We start from the raw sequence: 16,955 nt of genomic DNA, 5'->3' as shown, positions 1-16,955 counted from the left end.
CACTCCAAGTAACGAGGGTAGTTCTGCCCGGCAGAACCTGGGGGAAGCCACTGGAAGAATTGGTCGCACATCCACGCTGACTCCTCTAAGATAACAATAGTAATAATGATAAAAATATAGAATAATTAGTGCACTGGGGTGCATTCCAATTGGATTTGGCAAAAAAAAAAAAAAGATGAATTCAATGCATGGGTTAAGGAGACTTGGGAGAGTGAATACGAAGTAGAGAGAGCAGAGCAGGTACACACATGGAAAGCAAGGGGCCATTTGAGAATTCTCCAAAGATGCTGCTGTATCCTATTTAGCTTATGGGACAAAAATAAGCCTTGTCTGAGATTAAATTGATCCACTCTGTCATTGGAATTCAATCCTACATAGAGAAAAATCTTCATGAACATGAGAATGTGTGTGGAGGCTGTGTGGAGGTTAGAAGTGGTGAAGAGTATCTTTTTAAGTGGAATTTTTGTTGCTTGTTTGAGTGCCATGAAGAAGAACCCTGGAGCCTTGGCTAGTACCTTCTAATCAGATAACACACATTTCAAGAATTTTCAAGGTGAGATAGTTCGATGAGCGTGAACACGTTGATTGTTTAAGAGTGGATTTTCGTATGGAAATCATTACCCAAGTGACTGATCATTTAACTTGGAACAAACCTAGCTGGAACACTACATGATAAAATACCCTCAGTTTAAAGCTTTCCATTCTTTAAGCTGTACAGAAGAGTGTCTCTATGGCCCACTCATTCAGGAAGAATGTCACAGCTCAAGAATGCTCATTCACACAAGCAGTGGGAGTTAGTGACTTATGCTTCCTGATTCCGGAGCAGTTGTCTCCTATGCAAAATCTCGCGTCAGGAACAAACTATAAATACTGGAAGAGTTTTCCCCCCAGCTTCTCATTTGTGCCTTTTTATCAAAAGATTCATGACGTCTGGATAAACTAGAACACTTAGAATTGCCCTTAAACTGGCAGATTTAGATTTGGTGTACTTAGGCCAAAGAATGTAGAGAAAGGAATTCCTCCAAAAGTGTAATTGAGAAAATAGAAAACCCCCTACTACTTGGTCCTCAGGCCATTTGTCATTACCCATTTCTTGTTCTGAGAGTGAAAGGAATGTTCTACCTGCTTTTCTGCCTTAAATAACCGTGAAGTCTGGTTCAGCCATAGACTCATACTAATCATGATAATTAAGATTTATACTTAAATAGCTCTTTATGTCTCAAGAGTACTAATGTTAATTAATTATCCTTCCCAAAACTCCTGAGGAGTTCCAAAGCCAATGCTGTTATCCTCTCCTGTCATTGGAAGACGCCTTTGTACAGAAAACATGAAGAGACTCCCTGTGCTGCATGCATTAATGGTTCAGTCAGAAGTGAGACCCATCCATCTGAACTTGGCCATGTTTTTGGGACCTGACTACAGCCTGCCATTCAAATGGGGAAGAGGAGAAGGATCCGAAATCAAAAAGCTGACTGCCGTGAGAGAAAACACACTTGACAAAGGACAGTTTATTTGAAAAGACCAAACCTTTCGCTGTGGATTTATCTTATGGAATTTTTTTGAAATATTTTTCAAGATCACACTAAAGAGAATCTCAAAATGAAATAGAAAGAAAAATCCATTTTATTTTTAGGGCCTAAGAGACAAAATGCTTAAAGAAGGGCAATAGGTCTGTCTTCTGGCCTCTGCTGTTATTTTTATCTTTGCAACAGAATGGAAAGTGAGCCCTCCTGTCAGGCTTCCTATCGTCCCACAATTTTTTTTTTAATCCTACAAATGTTGTTTTCCTTCAACTGGTCTTACAGTTGAAAATTCATAAAGATTTGCTTATGAAGATTTATATGCAGTTGTAAGATTTACCCATGAGCCATAACTGAGATTAGGAGAGAGACGTTCAGAAAGGCCTCCTTGAAGTCATTTATCATCAAATGAAGAGGATAATGAGGTGCTCTAGTTTGATAGTGTTGGGAGGAGGAATGGTTTTATTGACCACAGTTAGAAGCCTGTATGCCCCACAGCTCCTCTTTTGGGGGTGCATGCACCACGGGTTTAATACAGAGCTCTGCTGGGAGTGAGGTGAGGCTGTAAAACACTCTCCATTGTTCTTTTCACAGGAGTACTTCTGGCTGAGCTCTGGACCTGTTAGTCTTCTTCCTGTAGTTTCAGAAAAGATGCCTTAGGTCAGGAACCTAAGTGCAAGTGTGAGTGTAGCGCCTGGAGACACTCAACAGACTCTTCAGATAATAGAACTTGAACTTCAGACACTCCTGCTTGGCGCTCATGTTTTTTGGGTTGGAAACAGTAGTAGCTTCTGCCCTGAGTGGGTTGTGGAGAGAGAGTGTGGTCTGCGGCTTGTTGGGAATGCCAGTGGGGTTCGTGGAGTTCCCAGGTTCCCACATTCTATTCTGGAGACTCCCAGCCCAAAGCTTTCGGGCTTGAGGTCACCTGCTGCCCAGGTTTGAGATTTCTTACCAGATGAATGCTACTAGCATAGGATTCAAGGAAGCCTAATCCTTCTCAAATCCCCAGTGCAAGTGCACCACTCAAGCTGGATGCTACTCATTTATCTTTCATTTTTTTTTCCCTTGGCTTTTTCTTTCAGAGGTAGTTTTCACCTTTCCTTAGCCACTTTTTAGTCCTGAATATCACCAACTTAACAATATAGAATGAATATGTTGAAACTGAATAAAAGAAACCAGCTAGAAGTTATACTTAAAAATAGCAGGATATTTTCAAAATTTGACCATTGCCAGAAGTTGAAAAAGGAAAGTGGTGATTCCCCACCCCTGTCTATATTTAAAATGATTTACCTCACTATGGGAATATAAACATGGGAGGTTCGCTTGACTGAGAAGTTGCTAGAAGCAAGATACTGTGCTTGATGAGCTGGGGTCAGCTGGAGTCATGTGATCCTTGTTCTTTATAAACTCTAGGTCTGTGCACCCGCCGTGCCAGGCTCCCCAAACCTTTGTACACGAAGAGGCATTCCTTTTTTTTAAAATTTTCTTTTTCCTTTTTTAAAAAAACATATTCCCTATAGAGTTTTGGACAGCATGGAGTTGTGAATTCATCATTTATTTTTATTTCTATTTTTTTGGAGAGAGAGAGACACAAGAAGGGAGAGGGAGAAGGGGAGGAGAGGGTTGAAAAACAACTCTAGTTGCTTCACTTTAGTTGTTTTCTAAAATAGATTGCTTCTCATAAGTGCCTTGGCATTTGGGGTGGGGGTGGGGCTTCAAGCTGAGCCAGTGATCCTTTGCTCACACCAGCAACCTTGGGCTCAAGACAGCAAACTTGAGCTTCAAGCCAGTGGCCTTTGAGCTCAAGCCAGCCACCTTGGGATCATGTCAATGATCCCGCAAAGCCAGCGACTGCAGGGTTTTGAACCAGAGTCCTCAGTGTCCTGGGCTGATGCTCAATCCACTGTGCCATTGCCAGTCAGGGAAGACATTTCTTTATTGAGACTAGTAGGCCCTCATCAGACATAGAACAATATGTTAGGGAGGAAAAAAGATAAAACAATGAATGCATCATTGTTCCTTCCACATTGTCTTTCTGTGAGTTTCATAATCTTGCACTAAATTTGGCTATTCCTGACAGTGAGAGTAAAGTGACAGTACATCTCATACATCTGGGAAAATGAAGTTAGGAAAATGTAGTGCTTTTCAGAAATCGTAGACGTGACCTGATGATTTGCTGGTGAATGTGGTAGGAGGAGGCATGCGCTGATAGGCATCAGAAGTCTGGAAAATAGCCTGTGTTACAAATACTGGGCTAGCCTGTTTACTTTAGATCGCACCCCCAAATCCTACTTTTCTGTACCTGATGTTTGCTACATTGAATTGAGTCGTCATTGTGGATTTTCCGGGGAGCCTTGTGTGAGGAATGTGTTTGGGTATTCCCTTTCTGTGATGAGGTTGATTACACCGGTCAGTGTGTGGCTTAGCTAAATTGGGCTCTGAATCCTCACAGACGTCTTTTTACTTCTTCTTTTTTTTTTTTTTTTTTTTGTATTTTTCTGAAGCTGGAAACGGGGAGGCAGTCAGACTCCCGCATGCGCCCGACCGGGATCCACCCGGCACGCCCACCAGGGGGCGATGCTCTGCCCACCTGGGGCGTCGCTCAGTTGCAACCAGAGCCACTCTAGTGCCTGGGGCAGAGGCCAAGGAGCCATCCCCAGCGCCCGGGCCATCTTTTGCTCCAATGGAGCCTCAGCTGCAGGAGGGGAAGAGAGAAACAGAGAGAAAGGAGAGGGGGAGGAGTGGAGAAGCAGATGGGCGCTTATCCTGTGTGCCCTGGCCGGGAACTGAACCAGGGCCTTCCGCACGCCAGGCAGACGCTCTACCACTGAGCCAACTGGCCAGGGCCATCTTTTTACTTTTTATGGAATTGTATCTGTAAAAGCTGGTGGGGACTGGGTGTGGGGCCTCTGAGGGCATGAGAACAGCTCAGGGTGACCAGCTAGTCCTACTTTTAGCACGAAAAGTTCTATGCCCTGGGAAAGCCCTTATTCCTGGACAAACTTCAAGGACTTGCTTAGGACTATGCTAATTTTAAAATTTCAAGTCCAATGTCTTAAAATCCCCCTGGTCTCAGGCAATCTCGATGGTGGGTCACCCTAGTACAAAAGAAGGTCCTTGTAATTATATCCAAATATTTTAAAAATATAAATCAACTTATTGAACTGTTAAATAAAATAGGTGCTAGCCTCCTCTAAATATATGTGTATAATAACCTGGAAGGCTGGGTTTGAAGATCAGATTGTCAGACTCTTGGAGTTCCATGTTAGAGCATAGTGGTTTTAGTACAGCTGGTCTCTGTCCATGGCCCCTGTTCCATGCCTCCAACTATTTAGCAAGATGTATATGAGTGGTAATGAGTGAGCATGTGACACCCCAGCCCATCTGTACTGGTTCAGTCCTCACCTCTTCCTTGGGTCTTGGGTCACATAAATAAGTATACTTGCTTATACTTATAGTGTGGCCACCCGTGTGCTGACAGATGTAGGGGAAAGATTGGTCAGCCCTAGGACATGTGTTTGGAGCCCGTGAGGAGCGAATTCTGGGTCCTGGGCACCTGGAGTAAGGTCTAGAAGTGAAGAGTGGATCTGGAGGGCAGATAGCTTTGCAGATCCAGAGTGTACATTTGAGAGTACAATGGAGAAGGGGGCCAGAGTAGGATCCTTTAAAGTAATACTGAGCAGTTTCAAGAATGACTTGTTGACTTGGAGTTATAGGACCTTTCCTTCAGCAGTCGCAGGAAATCCTCTCGTGAGGGGACACCATGTGGTCCAGGAACTCTGCAAAGAGAAAGGACTTCAGCATATGGGTGGGTGCCCAGCAAGTAACATTACCAGGGCTGCCACTGGGACATGCTGCTGTTTTGTTCATTGAATTACTTCTCAAACTGCAGGGTAGTCTTCAAAGTCCTTCTCTGGAATGTCACATCAGCTCCAAATAATTCTGACAGTACATTTTGACATATTGTAACTCAAAACTTAGAAGTGATGTTTGGGATAATAAAACTCAAAAGACAGTTGAAATTTCCTGAAATGGCTGATTTTGCATGAATTGATGCAGGGCCACCTCACATGACTGCACAGGTATGCGCTGCACCATTTCAGGTGGTGCTTTTCACAGAGACTATAGTCTGAATGGCTCCCCCTAGAGGTGTACAAAGCATGAGCTGCACAACAGTATACACCATCGCTGAGTCAAAGTGCACAATCAGTTACTTCATTTTTCTCCTGCTGAAGTAAATGTTCTTCTAGTTGAACTGTGTTAAAATTTTAATTTAAACATGAGGGCCACTTTTATTTGATTCTTCATTTAAGCTAACCTTAATTATGCACTAGGGAATACATGAACAGAAAAATTGGCTCGTTTCACTTTATTTTTAAATTATATTTTTTCTGCTAGTTTCAGAAGTGAAATGAGAACTGAGTAAGCTTTGTGATTTGCAAGTTTAGGTTTTCAGTGGTAAGCGAAGACCAAAAGCATAGGAAGTAGCTTTGGAAATTTGTGTTATAATCACTTAAATGTTATATCAAAATGTAATTTTGTTTCCAGTTAGGCTTTTACTTAGAGACCCAGTTAGTTCTGAATGGAGAAAAAGTAGGAAATATTTTTGTCTCCAGTTCTTGTTGACGGCAACTTTTAAAAAATGTTTTTGGAAATCCTCACAGGAATATTTTAAAACAGAGTATTCTGATCATCTCGATGAATACAGCAGTCATCCAAAAAAAAAATTAAGTGGGTCTACTTTTATATTTCTCTTTGACATATTAATTTATAATCTCTTATACATAAACAATTTCAATAGAGAAAGTACATTTATTTTTTGTGTGTGGTGTCAGGGCAAACATAAAAAAAGGGTTTATGTAGTCTTGCCAACCTCTCTGAAGGTTAAGCAGAGAGCAAAATTGAACTTTAGACATTATCATACAGGGCACTTATGAATGCAAATGGATCTGTCAAAATAGAGTTTGAAAGTAACCCCCAACTCATCAGAGAATTACAAGAGTGTACAGAAATGAGCTGTCTTTGAGATAAAAATACCAAAATTGCAATTAAAATGGCCAACTATATAATAGCTGAAGTTTTTCAAGCTAACGTGATTTGTGATTTCTCTTTATTTTTTTCTGTTTTAGAGAGTGGGGTCCGTGGGACTGGGGCAGGGGACACAGTGAATGGGAAACACACCGAGACTTGCGTGTTTATTTACCTGTCCTATAAAACAATCTGTTCAGTTACAAAATCTTGACTGTATGTTTAGCTCATTTCAGTGGGTATTAAGTTAGTAAGTATTTTGTTAGACTCTGATGCATACTTACAAATCTCTGTTTTGTTTTCTGTTTTAGGTGCAGACCCAAATTATCCTGAGGTAATTTATGAAGGTAGCTATCATGTTGTCTTTATTTTGTATTTTTTTCAAAACATTTGTCTTGCATGAAATAAATCAACTAACAGAAGACCTTTAAGCTCAGTTAAATGTACATTTTACGCACTACATAGGCCAAAATAAAATTTCAAGAAAAATCATTCAATATTGATGGCTGTTTTCCCTTGATATTCACAGTGCCTGTAAATAGCATTTTCTCTCTTATGCTCAGTTCTTGGAAGCAGTAAATCCATTCTGCTCTAACGGACAATTTGTTTCCATAATTGGGAACTAATTACCTGTTTAAAAGCCATGGCTACCAAGAAAAGGGTGTTGTATCAGTTTCTAGTTATGACAGTAAACCCAATTCAAAATTGTGTTTCTTATATAATAAGGAAGTTTGGCTCACAGACAGGATCTTCAAAGGTAGAGCATGTTTTAGGGTGGGTTAAACCAGCAGCTTAATCATGTTATCAGAGACCCAAGTTTTTTTTCATCTCTACTCGCCTCCACTCATGGTTCTGCCTTCACAGATGCCTCCCGCCCCATGGGTTCTTAAGATGAGGCCAATGGAGGGGCTGCGGTCATTCACACTGATGGGAGAGAGAGTAGAGTTTCTGAAAGGGTTTCAGAGGAAAAATAATTTTTCCAGAAACCTCCATCTGGCCTTCCTTGTATCTGATTCCATACCCTGCCGGGTCATAATCCATTCTTGCCTGTGTTACTGATAAGCGGGATGGATTACCCCTTGTTAACTAGAACCACCCCTCTTAGATCAGTTTCCCTGGAGGATGTGCTTGAACCCCTTTTTATGAATATGGAAGGGGAGAAACCAAACGATGTACTAGATTAACTTTTAACTGAACATTCATCTGTACTTTGCTATTTTCATCAAATGCCAGGGATGTTTTTCTAGGTGTGAAAATCCAACTTTAACAGATTTTCAAACCACCTTCATGACCAGGTGGCCTTTATTTGGGGACGTGGCAGGCTACATTTCAAGACTTGGCTTGAAATTTAAGATTGATTAAAAGTTAGAGTGATGGAAATAGTATATTTATATAAGTATTTTATAAGATATTCTTTAATTGTATATTTTTATATGCACACTGACATTTTATTTTTTTCTATAAATGATTCTGTGTTTATATGTTTATTATATGAGTGTGCACTTAATTTGAGCTAATTTTAACTGGGAAATTATATTAACTTTACCTGCTTTATACATGTTAAACTGTAATTCCCTCATGCTGTGGTTTGGATGATTTTGTGCATGTGATTTGTGTATTTTTGTTTTTATTTGTCTTGATATGGTTTAAAGGAAGATTATCTCAAATTATATCACAGAGAGATATGTTTGAATTGTGATTTAACATTTTAAAATTATGCTTTTGACTCCTTTCTGGTAATTTCAAGACTTAATGTCATCTTTCCATTGACCTCACTTTGGGTCTTTGGGTCAAAATGTCATAATATTAAACTGTAGATACTTTAATGATTTAGTTTTGTATGAGTGGCTGAATAGAATATGAAGAGGGAAGATCAACCAGAAAATGATATCTTTTTCTATTTGAAAATAAGTTTTAATATATTAAGATGGAAATGGTGAGAATGTAGTTTTGGAGTTAATAACAAAACAACAAACAGATAGAAAATAATGCTTTTTCTGTTACTTTTGATCAAGTTCAAAGGAACACTCTGCTAATAAAATATAATTTAAATTGGTTACCCAAGGCTGTGTGAAAATTCTACAGAGAGAAGCTTAGCTGGAGATGACTTAAGGAGGTTGTTTGTTCTGGATGCAAATTGAAGGCACCATATCTATTTAGAATAAAAATATAAAACGTTTATGCAGAACATTGTCTGCATTACGTTTGCCAAATTTTCTATGACTTTTATATATAATGTTATAAACAAAATCTTTGCTGGCAAAAGACATCAGTCATTAATTTTCTAAAAATTGATTCAGAAGATGGCAACTACATTTGAGACATGGCGATATGAGAATGTATCCTTACAATTTTAAAGATTGTGTTGGTGCAGCTCCTATTAATTCTGAAACTGAAATATTAATGATTCATAACTCTTTTAAAAAGCTCATGTGTGTTCCCAAGTTCCCTCTCAGTGTTGAATCCACATCCCCAGGTGTGTGGCTGCCTCTATCCAAATAAGATACAGTCTGGTCTCTGCCACCATCTTTCCAGTTGACCTACACTAGTCAATTAACATTCTTCACTTGTAAAACTAATGGTTAGATTCAATCTCTAAAGACCCTTCCAGGTCTATAAATCTGTGGCTCTTAGATGATTAATTCTCTTTTGTATTTATATTAAATGCTTTAGCAGAAGGGGATCTATTCTTATGAGCAAAGAAAGACCCTAACGCGGGTGTAGAATTTGACCACCAAAACAAGACTGTGGAGATCTGGTTGGGTACAGTGTTAGCGTTGCACAGTCTCAGAGTTGCAATGGATTTAACCCAGCAGCTGGAGCCTGCTCCTTTCTTGCCAGGCTGTGAGTGGTTTGCATTCTGGTGATTTGTCTGGGTTTGTCCGGGTTGTACTGTAGCCTCATGTTTGCTGTTAGCCTAATAACAACTTCATGATTCCTTCTCTTTCTCTTCTCTCCAATTTAAGATTATGAGACTACAGCAAATGACATTGGGGATGCCAGGAACAGAAGTAACGAAATACCTTCCACAGATGTTGCTGACAAAACCGGTCGGGAGCATCTCTCGGTGAGTGGGATACACAGTTGTTTCTTAGGTTGGTTTTGAGCATTTTGGATGCTTACACGTTGGTGGTAGCTGTCATATTGTCTTTATTTTGAATTTTCAAAATGTTTGTCTAAAATGAAACAAATCAACTGTACGAAGACTGTTGGAGTTGCTTCAATGTAGGCCTTTCAATAAGACATTTTTATTGCTCAAATGTAGACAGAGCATTGAATTTGGAGGAATTAATAGAAAGGTTTAAGAGAAGTGATAAAGGTAACCTCTGACTTATTGCTAGCAGTTCCTGTTTTAAATATCTGTCCTTTCAAAGGTTATTATTAGAAGTTCAAGAAAGCAGCTTTCTCTTACAGGCAGCTAATTTTAACTGGGGAATTAGGTTGTCTTTCCTGCTTTATACATGTTAAACTGTAAGTCCCTCATGTTGTGGTTTGGATGATTCTGTGCATATTATTTGTACATTTTCATTTTTATTTGTCTTGATTTTTTTTTTTTTTTTGTATTTTTCGGAGGCAGAGAGACAGACTCCTGCATGCGCCTGACCGGGTTCCACCCGAAAGCCCACTAGGGGGCGATGCTCTGCTCATCTGGGGTGTTGCTCCATTGCAACCAGAGCCATTCTAGTGCCTGAGGTGGAGGCCACGGAGCCATCCTCAGTGCCCAGGCCAACTTTGCTCCAACGGAGCCTTGGCTGCAGGAAGGGAAGAAAGAGACAGAGAGAAAGGAGAGGGGGAAGGGTGGAGAAGCAGATGGGCGCCTCTCCTGTGTGCCCTGGCTGGGAATTGAACCCAGGACTTCCACATACTGAGCTGAAGCTCTACCAATGAGCCAATCAGCCAGGGCCTGATATGGTTTAAAGAAAGAGTTATCTCAAATTGTATCACAAAGAAATATGTTTGAATTGTAATTTAACATTTTAAAATTGTGTGTTTGACTCCTTTCCAGTAATTTTAAGACCTAATGTCATCTTTCCATTGGCTTCCAATACCACTTTGAGTCAAAATGTCATGATATTAAACTATAGATACATATAATTATTCCTGTCTTCCACACATTCATACCTGCCTTTTAAAATATTTTAATAAATATTAAAGTATTTGCCACATATAAGGATATAATGTGGGAAGATATAAAAACATAAATGAAACTCGGGTCTATTCTTTTTGGAGCTTACAGTTCAGTCAGTGGCCTGAGCTGTGAAGACTAGCATCTAATCTAGCATCTAATCTAAAAAGAGGTGCAGCAATGTGGTTTGAAGAGTAGAACTGGATGGAGCGGTGCTCTGTTCCTTCCCATTGGGAGGGCTGAGGAGTCCTTAAAGCAGGTGGCATTTCCCATAGCCTGTGCAGGATGCCTGGGACATAGGGGAAGAGCAGGGAAGGGGTTTGGGGGTGTGAACGAGAGCCTGCAGACTGATCAGAAAACAGTCTTGATTGGAAGATAAGGTGTGTGAAGAATGGGGGTTGGAGGCAAGGTTGGAGAAGTTGATTGTGCCTGGTGATGAGGTTTTGAAACACAGTGCCAGGTGGTGAGATTTATTGCACAGTAAGGAGACATGGAAAGGGGCTTGGCAGAGCCCCATGGTCTCTGGGTTCCAGGGTTCTGTGGCAGGGTGGCCTGTCAGATGCTCAGGTAAAAACCCAGCTAGCTTCCTCCCTTTTTTCCTTTTCTTCACTTGTCGTGTGTGCCCAGCTACACTTCCTGTGAGCTCCAAACCTATTCGTGTCTCCCCACCTCCAGTGCCCCCCCTGCAGGTGAACTCAGGGATTGGCAAACTAACACCTGACGGCCACGTTCTGGCTCACAACCTGTTTCTGTGAGGTCTGCAGGCAAAGAGTAGTTTCTATATTTTTAAGTGGTTTGGGAAAAAAATCAAAGAAAAATGATTTGTGACACATGGAAATTTTTGTGAAATTTAAATATCCCTTCATAAATAAAGTTTGATTGGAATGTAGTCATGTCCATTTATGTGTTATCTGTGGTTGCTTTTGTGCTATGATGGCAGTAGAGCAGTTGCAGTAAAGGTTGTGTAGCCTGCAAAGCTAAAGATATCTACTCTCTGGCCCTTTACAGAGAGAGTTTGCCACCATTGCTCATTCTTGGGTGACTGCCACACCTTCTGCCCTGTCCCTTTCTCCCATTCTTGTTATCGCCCTGTCTCCACACTGCAGCCTGAATGACCTTTCAAAGCACAAATCAGATTATGCTTTTATTATTGTTCTCACAGTCTTCCCAATACATTGTAGTAAAACTTTCATCATAAAAGCCCAACTCTTCATGATGGCTAACAAGGCCCTGAGTTCATCTCCCACATCTCCTCGCTGCTTACCACCTGTCTTTTTAAAATACTCTCTTGCATGCTCCAAGTTTATTCTGTCTCACAGCCTTAACATTTTCTGTTGCCTATATAAGCATGTATTTCCTGAAGGTCATCACATAGCTTTATCTAGTGTGTGGCCAGCAGGCAGCCATTACACTGTTCTATTTTCTTCTGAGTAGTTATTATTGTCTGTACTACTCTTCTTATTTATTTGTTTACTTGTTTACTCTCTTTTTCCTTTCCTTAGATTCTTTAGTAAGATTCTTTTGGTAGGCAACCTGGTCAGTATTTTTCACAGCTATATCTCTGCACACTAGAATAATGCCTGGCACCTAGGAGGTACACAGTAAAAATTAGGCTGATTAGACTCATGGTGAATATACTATAGCTGGGGTTTCCAAACAGAGGAAGTGGGGTGATGAGTTAGGGGTCTGGTACAGTAATAAAAAGGTGTTATGTGTATTTAAACCAGGCCTATGGCTGTGAGAATGGGAGACGCAAAATATGCACATCCAGTATATAGACACACACACACACACGCGCGCGCACACACACACACACGCACACACACACACACACACACACACAAATTTCCACCGATGACTATATGCATTTCACTGAAGTAGCAGGACAAATGCTGTGGTAGAATGTTTCCCATTCCTGCCTGTGCATTCATTTCAGTTTTTATTCCATTACCAATCACTTCATGTTTTCTGATTTGAGAAAGTTGTTTGTGTCCACAAGAAATTTGAGAGCATCTGTTAAGCGCAGAGATATGTAGGTATCTCAGTCACTACAAATTATGTCAACTTCAGTTTTCTCTTTTGAATCCAGATGTTAAATTTAAGCTCCTACCTGGCCTATCTCAGTGATGTTTGAACTATTTGCAATAGGGTTACTGGAAGGCAAGATCAGATAAAATAATCTGTGTTAAAATTTTGTACATTGAACTCTACCTGAGGCCCCTACTGTATGATATGAGAGGTACAAGGCATTATTTTTAGAATTTAAAGAAAATTTTAAAATGATGTGTGGATCAGATATCTGATATATGAACAGTCCCTGATCCCAGGGGGGATCATTAGATTAGAGGAAAAGCTTCAGAGTCAGGGAACAGATGCAAAAGTTAAATTAGTTGTCAGAGTACTTGGAAGACAACCTCAGTCACCATTCTGGTCCAACAAGTGCTGTCACACACCTTGCTGTATTTTCAGAAGAGGGCAACTCTGTGTTCTGTTAAGAAATATCCTCAGAGAAAAATGAACCAACCAACATACCAACCAACCAACCAACATACCAACCAACTAACCAACCAACCAGCCCACCAGACAAACCCCAGTTCACCCACACAAATACCATCCCCGCTCTACACAGTCACAGTACATAAAACTTTTATCAAACCATGTTTGAGGAAATAATTCTTCTCATTATTACAACAATCTTTGTTGATTACAGGATTTAATAAACACTTGTTTATTGAATGTTTATATTTAGAACTGTTTTAATAGGTTTAAATATTTGTTGGCAGGTCATTGGCCGCTTTGCAGCAGTGGAGCCCCTTCTCGTTTTGTAGGTTTTGAATTAAGCATTCTTTAACCATGTCGAGAAGGCAGGGCTGGTATTCTGATTCCTGTGTACACATGAAAAGGGAAGGCTCTATTCTAGCTTCCATAGCTGGTAAAGGCAGGGTATCTTGGGAATAGAGGGACTCAGATCTTCTGAATGCCAGTCAGGTACTTTCCAAAGTGATAAGAGAGCACAGAGGTCCTGGAACTCCAGGCTAGTCCTCTATCCCAGGTCCCCTATCTGTAAAACAGAGTTTGAATTTGTTTCTTTAGGGATTCTCCTTCCACCCACAGAAGTCTGGAATTTAACAATAAGGTAGATAAAGGTAGGGCTAAAATATGATGATCTCTTTCCCATGAAAATGTGAGTTAGAAATAAAGATTTTTTTTAAAAAAAAAACACCCCAAATCATTAGGCAAATTTGAGAGAAATGATCTTGGTTGAAACACATTGATCCATGACTAGCCTGTTAGGCATCATAATCATTTTATTTGTATATAAACTGAGGAGAGGTTAGTATATACTCAGACATTTGCGAAGGCTTCCTGTGGAGAGCTGCTCACAGCTCAAGTGCCAGAGAAGAGCATTATCACACCTTTGCTCCACCTTGGCCAAGTGCTTGGCATGTGCTTTGTTCTGTGCTTTGTGAGGTTTTTAATGCTGTCCCCATCTGACAGCAGAGAAGGTGTTGTGTGAGCATTAGCCATGTGTTTTATTATCCTGCTTTCACTCTTAGCCATATGCTTTGGAGAGCAGTATAATGAATAAATTCTAGTGTTTGTACTTGGGCAGACTTTGGTTCAAATTCCAAGCTTCAGAGGTGCAATCTTGGGGTGCTTATTAATTTTTATCTAAATTATTATTTTTAATCAGCATTATGATTGTTATAATGGCTGACATTAATTTATTATCTATTGTAGAAAGATATCATTCCAAACCCATTATTTGCATTAAGTCATTAAGGATTTATAGCCTGCAAGGTAGAAGTATTACATTCCCTTCTTTACCATGAGATGCTGTGAGGTTAAGTAATTTTGAAGTCATGCAGGTAATAAATGGTAAATCTAAATTTCAAACTCAGTAAAAACCAATATTCTTAATCTTTACTCTCTACTCCTTGTCACTGTGAGATGGTTATGTCAGTCAGGATAAGCTACGCTGCAGTAACAAAAATCTCTAAATCTTAGTGGCTTACAACAACAAAGGTTTATTTCTTGCTTCATTACATGTACCAGCAGGGAGTTCTCTTAGACTTACCATTATTTCAAGACTAGGCTAACAAGCAGACACCTTTTGGAAAGTTGTCATTTATTATGGTCAAGATGAAGAGAGCTCTAGAGCAGAGTTTCTCAACGTTGACTCTATTGACATAGTTATTATTGATGACTAGATCTTTGTCGGGGTGGGCGTTGTCCTAGGTACTTTATGATGTTTAGCAGCCTCCCTGGCCTCAACTCACTAGATGCTAGTAGTTTCCCCTAGTTGAGACAACCCTGAAATTGCCAAATGTCTCCTGAGCGCAACATTATTTCTATTTGAGTCTAAGATCTTCTGTCTAAGATCTTATAGTGGCAAATGAAATCACCTGCCTTTATAGCAAACATTTGCCAACTCCCGGTTTAGAGGATCAAACTTTTCTTGGAAGCAGGGCCTTGGGGTAAGCAGTAATGAATGGAAGGAAACTAACAACCGTGCATACATCTTTGTTTCTAAAATGTCAGCATGTAGTTCTTTAGCATCATGCACCTGTGCTTCTATGATCTCCAGCCCAGGGCTGTGACAAGATTCAAATACATCTGCATTTACTCTCTCTACTTGTACAATCTACATCTTTCAATGACATTTTTAAATTAAAAACAAAAACCTTTGTATTGATCTCTATCATACATGAAGAGAAAAATACATATCATAAATCTGTAACTCAAAGAGCTTTCACAAGTGAACTCATCCACAAGTGTCTTCTTGTTCCCTTCCAGTCCTACTCACTGCTCCAGGGGACCCTGACTTCTAAGGGCAACAATAGCCAACCAGAAAAATATTTTTAGTATAGTATGACCATTTTCCAAACATGCACAACAATAGCGAGAACAGTAAAATGAATCCCATTATATCTTTCATCAACCTAAAAAAGTACCCGTATTTCTTATTCATGTTTCTCTCTTCTCCAGGTAGGCAGTAGGTTCATAAGTGGGTAAATAAAGAAGAGATACAGAATATATATATATATATATATATATATATATATATATATATAGATATAGATATATAGATATATAGATATATAGATATAGATATATATATAGATATATATATATAGATATCTGTATCTCTCTATTTATCTGTTACGTATATTTGTACCTACATAACAGATACCTATTTTATAACTTTTAGCTTATGTTTTCCCATCTGTAAAATAGGAATAATATGACCCACATACTTCATCATAAGGTTGTTGAAGACTAAGTGAATTGATGTACGTGTAGTTCTTAGAAGAGCAAGTAGTAAGCATTCCATAAATATGAACTGTCATCACCTCTGTTGTCTGAATATAGGGAACCGATGAGCAGGGCCGTAACTGCCCTCCCTGTCTTTCTCTAGGTCTACGCTGTGGTGGTAATTGCATCTGTAGTGGGATTCTGTCTCCTGGTGATGCTGTTTCTGCTGAAGTTGGCAAGACACTCCAAGTTTGGCATGAAAGGTAAGAAGGGTTGTGTTTATTTTACTTCTTATGTGGAATCATTTTTGGCTTATGACTAATGCTAATTACCACTGAAGAAGGAAGCAGCTAGATTTACGATCACACTAGACTTTGAGGCTGAAAAAATAGCAACAAGGATATGATAATATAAACCAAGAGAGAGCAAAATAATGTTGATTACTCAGCACTACCCACTTTCCAATGAGGACAGTTGTCCCAGAAGACACAGAACTGGTTTCTTGTGTATCGAGTGACTAATAATGATATCGGCAAATAGTGCCCAAGCTTCCCTGTGGCTTCAGAAAGGCAGACGAGGCTTGGTGACAGCTGACTAGCTATGGCCAGGCCACATGTATTTTGCACAGAAAGATACTCTTGCTGTTCATTTTGACTTCCAGGTCTTCAGTGGTCTACTTTTGGTGTTGCTACCACTTTTTGATTCACATCTTTTGAAATTTAAGCAGCGTTGGGAAGCAAAATAACAGCCATTTTGGTGGTATATGAATGCTTTGTGATTGAGTGACTTCTTGTTTTATAAGTGGAGAAATTCTAAGTGCTTGATAAAGAAAATTAGGGATTGTGTTGTCCAAGTATAGATCACTAGTCTCTTTTAGAGGACTGAAAATTAATTTTAGCCGGAAAACTTGTTTCAGTGTTCTTGTTATAGCCAAGAGTTTTAGTGACTTAAGAGCGTTTGCCCTGAGGTTTAAGCTTCTGTATTGACTAATATGTTATCGTGAAATTTTCTATGGTCTCTTGTAA

At 39.7% G+C, this 16,955-nt stretch overlaps 1 protein-coding gene across 9 annotated transcripts in view; it reads left to right on the top strand.

Moving 5' to 3' along the window:
* The window catches only part of NTRK2 (neurotrophic receptor tyrosine kinase 2), a 363,188-nt gene that overhangs the window by 63,601 nt on the left and 282,632 nt on the right, over positions 1-16,955 (top strand). For all 9 annotated transcript variants that reach the window (XM_066256974.1, XM_066256972.1, XM_066256973.1 and 6 more), the window contains 3 exons: positions 6,860-6,895; positions 9,515-9,615; positions 16,094-16,193. In XM_066256974.1, coding sequence (XP_066113071.1) covers positions 6,860-6,895; positions 9,515-9,615; positions 16,094-16,193 — 237 coding nt within the window. The remainder of the gene's footprint in view (positions 1-6,859; positions 6,896-9,514; positions 9,616-16,093; positions 16,194-16,955) is intronic.

This window comes from Saccopteryx bilineata, chromosome 2, assembly GCF_036850765.1.
Source record: "Saccopteryx bilineata isolate mSacBil1 chromosome 2, mSacBil1_pri_phased_curated, whole genome shotgun sequence".
Classification (NCBI taxonomy): domain Eukaryota; kingdom Metazoa; phylum Chordata; class Mammalia; order Chiroptera; family Emballonuridae; genus Saccopteryx; species Saccopteryx bilineata.
The sequence above is the reverse complement of the archived record's forward strand: the minus strand, read 5'-3'. Positions and strand labels throughout refer to the sequence as shown.